The sequence below is a fragment of the Hylaeus anthracinus genome, unplaced genomic scaffold, assembly GCF_026225885.1.
Source record: "Hylaeus anthracinus isolate JK02 unplaced genomic scaffold, UHH_iyHylAnth1.0_haploid 11994, whole genome shotgun sequence".
Taxonomy (NCBI): domain Eukaryota; kingdom Metazoa; phylum Arthropoda; class Insecta; order Hymenoptera; family Colletidae; genus Hylaeus; species Hylaeus anthracinus.
Window position 1 is genome coordinate 3,503,859 of NW_026534341.1, and position 12,637 is coordinate 3,516,495.

The 12,637-nt window shown below is 42.5% G+C and overlaps 1 protein-coding gene across 2 annotated transcripts in view; it reads left to right on the plus strand.

Annotated features, from left to right (window-relative positions):
* The window catches only part of LOC128888481 (protein trachealess), a 168,045-nt gene that overhangs the window by 46,478 nt on the left and 108,930 nt on the right, over nucleotides 1-12,637 (plus strand). For both annotated transcript variants that reach the window (XM_054145361.1, XM_054145362.1), the window contains exon 3: nucleotides 9,201-9,248. In XM_054145361.1, the coding sequence (XP_054001336.1) occupies nucleotides 9,201-9,248 (48 nt within the window). The remainder of the gene's footprint in view (nucleotides 1-9,200; nucleotides 9,249-12,637) is intronic.

A 12,637-nucleotide genomic window follows, 5' to 3' on the forward strand; every position in this document is an offset into this window, starting at 1 on the left:
ATGCTTGTTAAGAGCCCGTCGAGGCAGAAATCGGTCGCGTACCGAAAGCGGTCGCTCGAGACAGCGACGTAATAACAGAGCCTGACGAGCGCGGCGCGATCATCGATTCTTTGCCGGAAGCTCGCGATCGGACGGATCGAAGTCGCAAACAGGAATACGCATACCGGGTTAGCCGTCTCTTAAACAACCAGCGTATTTTTTTGCTGGCGTTCGATTTAACTGGATGTCGTTACTACGCTCGGCATTGTTGTCCGCCGATTCGTTCATCGATTCATCCTTACTTTCCGCCCGAGCGTTGGCCCCCTCTCCATACCGCGTCCAGCGAGCTGTTCCCTCTTGGTCTTGTGTCATCCTTGTTCCCCTTTGGTCCACGACTGGTGTCTCCGTCTTCCTCGGACTCAGCCTGCCGATCCGATCCGATCCGATCCTATATTTATTGTATCGAGGAGACCAGAGCCGCCGCATTCCTCGCGCATGCGCCGCCCGTAATGAGCGGTCTCCAGTCCTGTCTGTCTTTCCATCCCGTCCGTCCATGCGTCTGTCCAGCCGACCGGTCGTAGCCCCCCTCGATCACCCTTTCACCCTACCACCTTCGCCTCCACCTCCACCTGAAACCTCTTCCACCTCCGCCGTCCTCGACTAAGGCTTCTTCGTCTCTTCGCGTCTGTCTTCAGCCTCGTCGATAGACGACCGTCTTTCTTCTCTGCTCTTCTTCTGCCCTTGCCGTTCGCTTCTGATCGTCCTCGCGCGGCTGCCCTCCCCCACTTCTTCGTCCTTCTTTGACGATCCGCAGCTTTGCGGAAACCAGCGATCGTTGGTGTCTCGTACCCCGCTGCAACGGAGGATCCAAGGGCTCTCCATCCGGAATTTATATGGGGATTTCTTTTTTTGAAGTGGCAGGGGGAATTTTCGACGACGGACGATGATAATTTACGATTGTGGAACGAGCAAGGTTGTTCGAAGCGTTTAAGTGTTTTCGAGTCCAAGTGTCGAGTCCAAGTGTCGAGTCCTTTGGAGATTAGAAAAGGTTCCTTTGGGGAGAGCACATTTTTGTTTACGAATGATTTTATAATATACCATAAATATACGTACGTATAAAATCCTCGATTTAATTATAACCGAATCAATATTTTTATCGAACCATTCGAGAAATTCTAAACATCATACCTACCCTTGAGAAATTTATCGACGATACGTAAAACAAAGGAAAATATCAAAGTTCTCATCTCATGAATATTTTCTAATTAAAAATATTCAGAGAATTACCCGAACAAAGAATAATAGATAAAGTAAATTGTAACCGAATTTAAATAAAAAAAGAAGGGAATCAACGAGTGGCACATTTATAAGTCGCGTCGTTCAAGTATCGCGACTTAAATTTTCTTTCGTCGGTGTAATCCACCGAAACACTTCACTATCGTTGGTCCAAGCGAGGAACAGTCGCTTTCTCGCGAAAGGACACGTCTGGCGCGAGAAAGGGGGGAATTCGGACGCGGTTAACGCGGCAGCGGGCAGGCCAATAGGAAAGATTCGCTTCCGTGGTTTGCTTATCGATTCAAATCGCGTGCAGCGTGTATGAATGAAGGAATGAGTGGGCGAGTCGAGCCACCGGGTGAATGGAAACCCCACGGGTGACCACAAGGCACACGCGCGCGTACAAACTTCTCGTTCGTTGGTTCTTTTGCACACACACACACACACAGGGCAATCTCTCTCTTTTCACCGATGCATCTTCCTTCCCTCTCGTACGGGTCTCTCGTGCACTTGACCCTTGTGGCGAGGAACCGATGAAATCGTTCCTAACTCTAGCTTCGGGGTGTACTGTCCGCCATCGTATCAGTTTCGATTCATCTTTATCGATTACGTCTTGCGCGGATAGCTTTGCGTTGAAGATTAGCGAGTAATAGCGAATCAATTTTGTACCATGGTGCTGTTTGGCTAAGAAGGAAGATGAAGAAGAAGAGATTTCACTTGGCAATGAGGTACCGTTGCGCAAGTTGTCTGCATTTACTTTCTTTCCTGTCTTTAAAGATTTTCTCTTATTAACGCTACCTAACAATCCTACATTTTTACTCCATCGGTTCTGTACTGTTAGGTACAAGCCAACTTCGTATGTAAAAGTCTTACGAGTCCTTGTTTTATTTATATCGAGGGCCAGTACCTGCTTCGTTTTTTTAATTGCGTAACTGTTACTCCAATTATTACATCGAACCCATACATCACGATACAATTATTTCTATTCTGCTTGACATTACCTTGCGTTACGTAACTCCTTAATTTTGGCTTAGTTCACGTTAGCGTAACTCTGTACATTACATTTGCGTTAGTCGCGTGTTTGGTATACATCTGTTGGGGCCCACTGGCCCCCGTCTAGCTAGGGTACCCCGGGGTCGCCAAACCCGTAGCTGCATATTCGCATGCTACAGCCCCCGCGGGCAGGGTCAGTATGTAAATATACCTGTGCCTGAGAGCCGAACCTGACCCCACTCGAAGTTGATGGGTTCGTATAACGACGAACGGACGTCAAATAACTTGATTATTTGTACCAGTACCACCGTAAGTCGACCAAGAAAGAGGTTTTTTTGTATATTCAACATTTCTCAAGATAATCAGCTGATTTTTCATGTTTATGCCCATGGATAATTTCGTTTTTAACACCACGCGATCATTTCCTATGGGATTATCTTGAAGGAAAGGTATACCACGATCCACCTGCTACACCAAAAACCACGAAAGAACGACTTATACTTTGCGTGTCGTAGTCGTAGCCGTGAAAATATCGCGACGGGCATTGTTTCCTTCACTTTCCGTTTCTTCCGACAGTTAGCCGCGCGCTAGTTTTACATCCGTTCGTTCATTAATTCAGACCTCGTCCGCGACGTCTTTTACCGTCATTGGCTGCCGTCGAGGTTAACGATTCCGCGTAAGAAGCTCGCGTCTCCCTCTAATAGCTTGTATCGGCATTCCTGCGATTCAAAAAATGTGCCAAACCGCCTTCCCTTACCTCCGGCTTTTGCATTCCCGGTTTTTTCGTCGCGTAGTCGATATATTCGCTCCGCGGCGATTTTCTTTTCGGCCGGTTCACGGTATTCACTAATTAATATAATCGCGCGCGCGGCTCGTCGCTCTTCTTGCGCCTCTCCTTTAATGGAAAACGCGATACGCCTCGCGAGAGGGGGTTATCGTTTTTGGAGCATTGTGTGCGACAATGTGGAACCTGAATTTGAATGGTGAACTGAATTTTCGATTGCCGTGTCGAATGCTGCTGATCCAGTACGTTTCGTATCGAGTGAAAGTGCGATATTTTAACTTCTTGTAATTATGAATCTCGAGCTTCGTCTTCCCATAAAGTTACTTCGATAAAGAAGAACTTAGAGGTACATCGAATTTCGTATCAACTAAAAGTGTGATTTTTGTATTGCTTCTTGTAACAATGATTCTCGTACTACATCTTCGTACGGACTACTTCCAAAAACTACTTCGGGAAAAGGAAAATTTAGAGACACGTTAAATGTTGTATTAACCGAAAGTGCGATTTGTCGATTGTTCCTTGTATTAGTAATTTTCTAGCTTCGCCTTTCTACAGATACCTCCGATAAAAGGGAACTTATGGATTTTCTATCGATTTTATTAAACTATTATTCGCTGATATATGAATAAAAAGCATACGAATGTTTCTGTTCTCTGGATCTTAGAATTAATATTAATGCGCTTTTCTTCCAGTTTCGCAAGTCACGTGCTTCGTACACGATCTTTACAACTTCTAAGGAAGATGCTTAAAAAAACATGAAAACTGTCGGAGTCATATCGTCATATTGTCGTATCCAGTGTCGCAACCACTCAGAAGTTGCCAAGCAGGCGGTTGTGAATTTCGCGGGGGTCGATGAGATCCAAAACGCGCAAATGAAACGCGAGGCTAACGTAAGAACGTCCACGGGGGACACGCGTATCGCGGTGAAGCCAATTTCGATCGCTTTGTGCCTCGCGTTGTTAAAAATGCGTGGCGAATCGACGGCACGGATCGACCTGACGACGCAGCTTCGAGATCCGCGTCCTCTGCGATCACGAACGGCCATCGGATCGAGTCAAAGCATTCCGTGTCGTGGCGACCGTGCTTCTAGAAACAATTCGCCGATCCTCTCGGGTTCATCAAAGGTTTTTCACGATCGCGTAAAAATTCTCTTATGATTGGTGTTCCGTTCTTAGATCCAGGTTAGACTGGGTTCGCCAGGTAGAGCCTTGGCGTTGTACCGAACTGTTGCAGCAAGGACTAACTCGAGCGAAAACGTCCTCGACATTTGATTTGTTATTTATCATGGGATTTTACGTTTCGTAGTCAGATTTAAAGTCGCCCACGCGCTTCTATACGACGTGTCTGACTCGTGCTCCCGTCGAGCTTCCTGTGAAAAAGCTTTTATCAGAGTAAAACTACCCCGCTTACGTCGCGCGCGTTCTACGTGTATTCATGGCAAATGGGTACGCGTGTATCAATTGACAAATAACTTTTTGCCCAACTACCCGACCGTGTACGTGTCGCATTGTCCGCGATTATGTACGTTCCTGCATCAAGGGCTTTTCTTTCCTTTTCATTCTCTCTCTTTTTTCTTTTTTTTTTTTTTTTATGTCAGTCTGAGCGGCAATGAAATGCTGTTTTCCGAAAATGGCGCTGGAATGAGGACAAGTCTCCGGTAGCGGCGCGCACGCCGTCCTATCATTTAATTTGGTATCGGTATACTTACTTCTGCCCTCAGCTGAAACCCTCGCCTCGGCTAAGCCTTCTTTTTCTTGCGTCCTCCCCTCCCCGCCACCGCCACCGCCACCGCGACGAATGCTTCCCTCTTGAACCCCGCGAGCCGTTTTTATCTGGCGAACCGATCCGCTTCGGATCCATTTTTATGGCACTCTTCGCGCCGGAGTCTTTGGTTCTCGCGGCTGATTCTCGGGGGTTGCGGATGAGACGACGATCGCGCGTCTGCGGAGGGTTGTTCGAGGTGTCGATGGCCTGTCGGGTTCAACGGGGCTCCGAGTTCTGTCATTCGGGAGCGTTTTATTGGGTAGTTTTGGACGAAACGGCGAATTAGACTCGTGGTGCGTTTATTTATACGGAGATGCTCTACTGTTGAAGTTCGAGGGAATGTATGGTTTTTAGATGTTTCGTGGGTTAGGAAAGAGCTTGGGAGTCCAGTGTCAATTGAGCTTACAGAGAGCGAGATAGGCTCGGTACACGGTGTCAGGCTTACAAGCCTTGTTAGTCTATTACTAACTCTTTGAATCCTACAGGAAATTTTCATACGTATCCGATAAATGCCAGACAATTTAAAGCAATGTTTCTTTACCTAGAACGTTACACACTATTCAACTCGATGTAAAATTTAGTTTCGAACAAATTTCGATAGGACACTTTCAAGCAATGCTGGCTAAAACTGGATATCCTCGATTAATATTCTAATAAGACGGTACGCGTTAAATGTCTAAGAGTAATGGGTTACATCTCCTTCGGCTCGACGTGGAATGAGCGAAAGGTAATTATGTCGTTCACGTGACGAACCTGTTATTACTCGTTTGCGTTAATCGATTCAGAGTAACTTGTTCGACGCTCTACGTTTTTCTGTTCTATTATTTTTGCTAATGTATCCGCTGCCGTTCTATAATTACAAAAACAGTTGTTAACGCGAGCGTATATTGGCAATTATGAGCAACGGTTAGTATCATATAACGTCGTACACGATAGAAAAACGGAACGTGTATATTACGTTTACAAAGGTCGCTGCGATATGTATCTTAATTGATTATTTTGCTAATTATGCGCGAGAAACAGACGTTTCTTGTGAATATCGCTTTTGCGGACGTAAATATCTCAGGTGATTACCAGTTAATGTAATTTAGAACTTCATTGACGACAATCTATTAAAGTTTTGCTATATTGTTACGTATTTATGTTTAATATTAATTGATTTCTGTACGATGCAAACTAACGCGAAATTTTTATACATATTTTTACATCTAAACTTTCTGTTAAAATATTTGACGATATTACCGACATAATATCGTTTAGTGTTTATTTTATTAATTGAGAATCATTGTGTTTTTTTAATTCGTGTTCTCGGAGTTCAAGGTACAACTCTGTAGGCTGTTACTTTTCTAATATCTCTTTTCAACCATTCACCAAATGATATAAACATATAATTGTGCTTTTATATTCATAGTTATATTTAGTTATATTTATTACATAAAAATACCAAAATAGTAAGACACTAAACGATGTTAAATTTTGCAATTTCTAAAGTATGTACAAAAAGAACATCTTTATTTAAGAAGAAAATTTGCAAGAACAGGATTTGTTATTTCCAGTAACTTACGCTGTACAAAGATAAAGTAATGTTGATTCGCTAGGTAAGAAAACTTTAATTCGATAATGACTAGCACCGATAAGGATCAGACTTCGTTCGAGGGAACGATTAACGTCCGAGCATAAACGATTCACAGAAACGGGAGCGATACAAAATGAATAAAGGAATCCGCTCATTAGCACTTATGCCACAAGTACGTCGGTGGCAATGAGCATCATCGTGTTGTAATCGTGCAGCATAGGAAACGTCTTCGTAAAAGGAAGTCAAAGCGGTTAGGCTTCAACTGCTCTTTAGATGCCTACTAACCGGACTAGTTACCAGTTAAGGCGTTACAAAATGTAGCGTAACCAGGCTACGCGTCACTTTTTCTTTCGCAGGAAAAGTATCGCTCGTTTGCTAATGGGACGCTATCTATCCACGCTTCGCTATTGGATCAGTGAAAGTTTGCCACATGGAATACACAAAACAATTAATACCGTGTAAACACAGTGGCACTAACAATAACGATCAAATTTAATCACGTGTAACAATTTAATCTGTGTAGTAGTGTTTAAAATGAAAAAATCAGATACATCGCGTAGCATTTATGTTTTTTAAAAAAATCCTACATGCCCCTTTGGAAAGTCTTTCGTTTGAACGTTTGTGCCAAGTATGCCAAGTGTGTTGGATCCTTTTGGAAAAGAAACGGTAGAAGGAAATATATAAAAACCAGAAACTTGATATGATCGTTCGTACTCGCGTATGAACAGGATTGTTAAATCTAAACAAATCCTCACCTTGGGTTTTCATAAAATATGTATAATGATAATATACAACAATCAGAGAACTTCTTGTTGTTGAACTGAAGAATCTGTATGATTCAGAAATAAGAAATCTGTTTTGAAACAGTTTTAAATTGTCACATTCTTAATGTCCTAAAAAATTTGTTTAGTTCTTCTATCGTAAGGTCTTGGACGATGAAGATACGTTTCTCTGCCGTATAAATTTGCCAGTGTCAATACGCCCTAAGAATATAATCCAATACGGTTTTAATCGATGATCCCCCCCGCCGACGTGGAGTGGGACTTTCAGTTCGAAATAAGGGCAACGTTGTACCACAGAGGCAGATACACAATCCGCCATCGAGATAGGACGTTTTATTGCCATCGTAGCCCTTCTGATCTCAGGCAAATGAAGATGTAGTACCGACTGTTTGCGTGCCTCGATCAAAAAACCATGATCGGAGACCATTGACACAAAAAGTTCGATCTTTCGTTATGTTTCTTTGAATACTTCAATATATTTGAATATTTCATGTGCAATTTTCGCGTAAAAACTGTTATACTAACCACACTATTTACGAACGCGGACTTTAAAGAAAATAAAATCGATACTTTGGTTCCGTTAAAAGCGAATGTTCTAGTAAACCTCCTCATTCTCAAAATAAATCTTTTTAATTTCGAAATTCCATTTTACAAAATGTCCACTTTGAGACAGACCGCAGAACACCTGTCTCACTCGTCTCGCTCTTCAACGCAACCCTTTTTCCCCCAAACCCTCGACAACTACGTACATAATTATTCAGATATCAAACCTGAATCTATCGATTCTCTAAAAATTCCTAGACATCTACTCAACGAAAAACCACGACCTACCAAACTGACCCAGCGTTCCACGTCCGAAACAACCCTCAACCATCAACCTTCTACCCTCGAACTCAGGAGTGCCACGTTACTCACAATTAAGAACGAAACGCGTTCTCTCTAAAGCCCGTGAAAGCGACGCTGGTCGAGGGGTTGAACAGCCCCGCTCGTGGAGGGTAGGAAGCGTGCCGCGCGAAACTCGCCCGTGGGACGCGCGCGCATCTAGTTTGGTGGGGATGATATTTGACGGGGATGGTCGCGGCCAGCTCGAGCATGAGGCTGCCACGCGCCTCCACTCGATGACACTTATGCACACGCCCTCAGACCGCGTGCGTGTTGCGCCTGTCAAAAGTCGCGAGCTGCCTCGTGTCCTCTTCTTCCTCCCTTTCTGATACTCTTCATCCGCCACGGGGGCTGTGCCTCCGCCGTCCTCGTTCCTCGACCACGTGTCGGTGGATTCGTCGTGCTCGAAGGAAAAGTTCCGGACAACGAAACAGTTGACGTTTTGGTGCCCGTGAATCGCGACAGAACGAGTTAGAGATAGACGCTGTGGCACGAAGAATATCGATGGGAGAGAGTCCTTTCAGTTTGGTTGGATGATCTGTTTGGACTGTGCATCAAAGAGAGACATCGATAGTCTTTTGGGATGAAACGTTAGAGATAGTGATACAGTGATTTTCAAAATGTTAAAGATTAGTGATAGAATTGGTTTCTGGTTTTGTCGTTCGGAGTAGAAGGCGCGACAAGAGGTGCATTAATGGAAGATTGGTCTTCCACTTTGGAGTGAAGATTTGTTTGAATTGTGAATCTAGGAAACTCTTCGACAGCCTTTTAATAGTCACAACTACGTGACGGAACAAGTTCCTGATTGTCTTTTTCAAAACAGACGGTGCGACACGATCGTATCGTTAGAGGGGTAGTTTTTCGTAGCGACGGTTTATTGATACACTCGCAGTAATTTTACACTGATACACCTGCAGTGATCGGAAAAATGTCGCACAGAATTGACACAGATTCGATTGCGATCGAATAACAAATGTGAGAATCCGCGGGTTTGTTCGGGAACGAACGAGAAACCGAACGGTCGGAACTGAGAAATAAGTGTGATGGACGCGCAAATGTACAGCAGAATGTGGCAATCGCCAAATTTATACAACACGTATAAATATCCCGCGATTATGCAGCTGCCAGCGAACAATAACGAATTTCATTCGTGGTTTCATTCTAGGAAACCGTCCATGGACGACGTTGAGAATCCTACCTCTGTCAACGCACGGTGAGTACGTTCACGATGTTGAGTAAACTTTGTATAATTCTGCGCCTCGAAGGCAAACTATGTTGAGTGTTAATCTTAGAAATTTAATATATTTAACTGCGAGGGCAAGTGTACTGTTAGTTGACAATGATTAAGTGATATACTTTAGTATAAAGTATCCAAAAATTTCTATTTGATATAGTTTGTCTCTAAGGTATAGAGATTAAGTCGTCTTGTGAACTCTGCTCTGGCGGTGTTTCGAATGATACAAATTCGTGAAATATTTGTCACTTCGTTAATATTCTTGAGCACGAATTTAAGTATTAACAACGCTGTCCCTTACGAACAAGCATATTCACTAAAATGTAAGTAGCTAGTGCTACATAACAAAAATGAATGTTAATAACGAATTTAACGAAACATTTCTTTCTACTCGAATTAAGTGTGTGCATTTGTTTTTATTCGAAACAGTGCCGGATAATTCCTATTTGTAAGCACATTTCAAGTATACGAGAGACACTATCTTCTGCTCCATTTCGTTCTTTCAATTCGAGTTGTGCTCCCATTGTTTCGATGGATCGAATTTATTCGAGCTACCCCAATATAGTACTTCAAGCTACACGGAACGAACAACCTTCCTTTATTTTTCAAGCTAGTAATAGTATTAGTAAATATGTTTGTGAAAGTATTCTTTAATCACTCCAACGTTTGAGTAAACGTGTTAGTCCCTTTCAAGATGAAATGTTTGATAGACAATGCTTTGATAGGAAATGTTTTAATAAACAATTTCTTCTGACCTGTACGAATAGTTACTAAAATTTCGATTACTCGATTTTAATAAAAATAATTTTCATCGTTTCTCACATATATAATTTCCAAGCTTGGAAAGACCTAACACATTAATCCCTTCAGACCCGACGTCCACAATTGAGGACACAAATTTAAAAATCACCGACACTAACATTCAGGACGAATATCCTTATTCGTGCGCACGAAGAAAGACCAACTCGGAAACTACGCTATAAGAGATTTCTTTTTTTTAATTTTTTTAATTTTAGTCCAAGTTAACCCTAAAAATTAAATTACATCAGTACGAGAAAAGAAATAATTCAGGCCTGAAAGGGTCAATTGAAACGTCATCACAGACAAATAAGAGTTCTCCTCCAGCGCCAAAGATTAATTCCTAAACAAAAGAACTACAAATCTAATTCCCAAATACCCATAAAGCATTGAAAAGAAATTGCTGAATGTTTCTAATGAAACTCTCCTCGAGAAACTGTTTGCACGTACCGTTGGAATGCTCTCACCAGCGATTACCTTCTTCCCCCTGAAGTAGCCAGATGATAGGTTAAACGTCGCGTCAGTGAGATGATGATCGCGTTCGACGGACGATGCAAATTTGATTAGCCCAACGATCGGACACGATTCCGACAATGACCGGGGAACAATCTCGCAAACAATCGGCGAGCCCGTAGGAATATCGATATCGTCTACTATCGCGCCGAGAAAAGCGTCAGGAGGTCCAGGTGAAATGATCCTGGCCTCTCCTTATCTGCCGCGATCATCTACCCCTCGTTCGGCATCGAGGAGAGCCTATCCACCGCCGTAACAATTGAACCCGTAATAGAATCACATTTATTCTTATTACCCGACGAGGTCAACCGACCAGCGAGACTCGAACCTTCGCAGTGGCCCGATCCGACTTCAGATCAGCTTTCCTAAGCCATTTCACGAGCTGCGTTATTTCTCCCTGGGCTCTGCGCACACAACTAACCGTCCCGCTCTTTGTCTAGTCCTGCGGTCCCTTTTCTTTCTAAGAACTCGTTCCTTCGCGCAGCAATTAAGGACACGTTCTGGTGCGAACGTTTAAAAACGGAGGCTCCTTTGGGAATTAAGAGAAGAAAAATTCTAAGCAGTACCGTAACATATTATTTTGTGTTCAACGGTACATACGTAAACAGAATCGTTGCACGACTCGAGAAACAGGTTGCAAAGGATAGACTCTGATTGCCAGTGTTAGATGCGAAAGATACGAGAGGGTACGAGGGTATGGTAATTTTGTGAGTTAAACGCATGTGGGGTAGATTAGACCTACGGTAATATTTGTAGAGGTTATCGTGTAATTTAAATTAATGACGAAACGAAATGCGAGGATCTCATGTTTGGCCGAATTCTATTTTCTATTTTCTATTTTCTATAGAAAGAAAAAGCTGTTTGAAATATTCTTAATTAAATATAATAAATGCAGTCTAATGCTGTCTATTTCGAGTCATTGACACAAAAATTTCTCATTTCAGATATAATCCTTCTGATTTTGATAGAAGAAAAAATGTACAAGAGATACACTTAAAATAAATGTAGTTTAACGTAGCGAACGACAATGAAACCCTCGAATAATTTCACATTTAAATTGGCCAATTACTAATGTCATCTTTAGCCTTGACGGAAGTTTGTATCGCACTCGCGAAGTTAATGATTGATTAAAAATCGTATACAACAATGGCGTGCTCCCAAGAAAGAATTATGCGTCAACGTTTTTGTTTAATTAATACAACCGTGACTCATGCGCCTATGGCACGGTGCGCAACAAAGCATCTGCCACACTGTATCTTATTCTCCATCTCGCCACGTTCTTCAGGACTGAACCTACAAGACTATCAAAACCTTTGCTCGCGTTATGAAGATGCCGCCTTGTAGATATATATAAAATTTCTGCGGAAAGTCCTAACCCATTCTGAAGTTGACAATAATTCATCAGCCTGTATTGTTGTATAGTCGGAGCCAGAAGGACACCGCGGTTCCTCTTATCTTTGGGAAGATTTCGTCAAAATTTCCACGGTCTCTTCCCCTGTAAAATTATTCTCGCGTTCCTTATAACAATCTTTTCAGATTGTACAAGATCTGTCGTTCTTCATCTTTCGTAGTTTAAAATTCTGACGGTGTTTTCGACCGTGTGACGAATTGATGATGCTCGCTCAAGAGTTTCGCGTTCTCGTTATTTATTGGTAAAATAAATCGAAGCAGATCTGTATGAACCAATCTATTCATGGTTCTCTTGAGTTTGAGTATGAAATAATGCGAAATTAGCTAGGAAGGATTAAAACTTAAAACAAAAACTTAAATATTTAGACTTTCTCGTCTGCTCCAATCCGCCATACAATAATAAACATAGACTTCAGTTTCGCTTTTCGTTCCTGGTTTCCGCTACTTCTCGAACTCCCCGTAAACAAATAATCGACGTCATTCATTTTCTCAAAGCCCTACTTTTAAAATAAAAAAGAAAATTTCCAAGAAATGTTTCGAATCGAAGAAGTCGTACTAAAAACAAATAGGGGACAAATTGCTTCAGCTTGCGCCCGCTACGTCGATATCGTTTCACTTCTAAGCACAGAGGTATAGTAAAGATACGC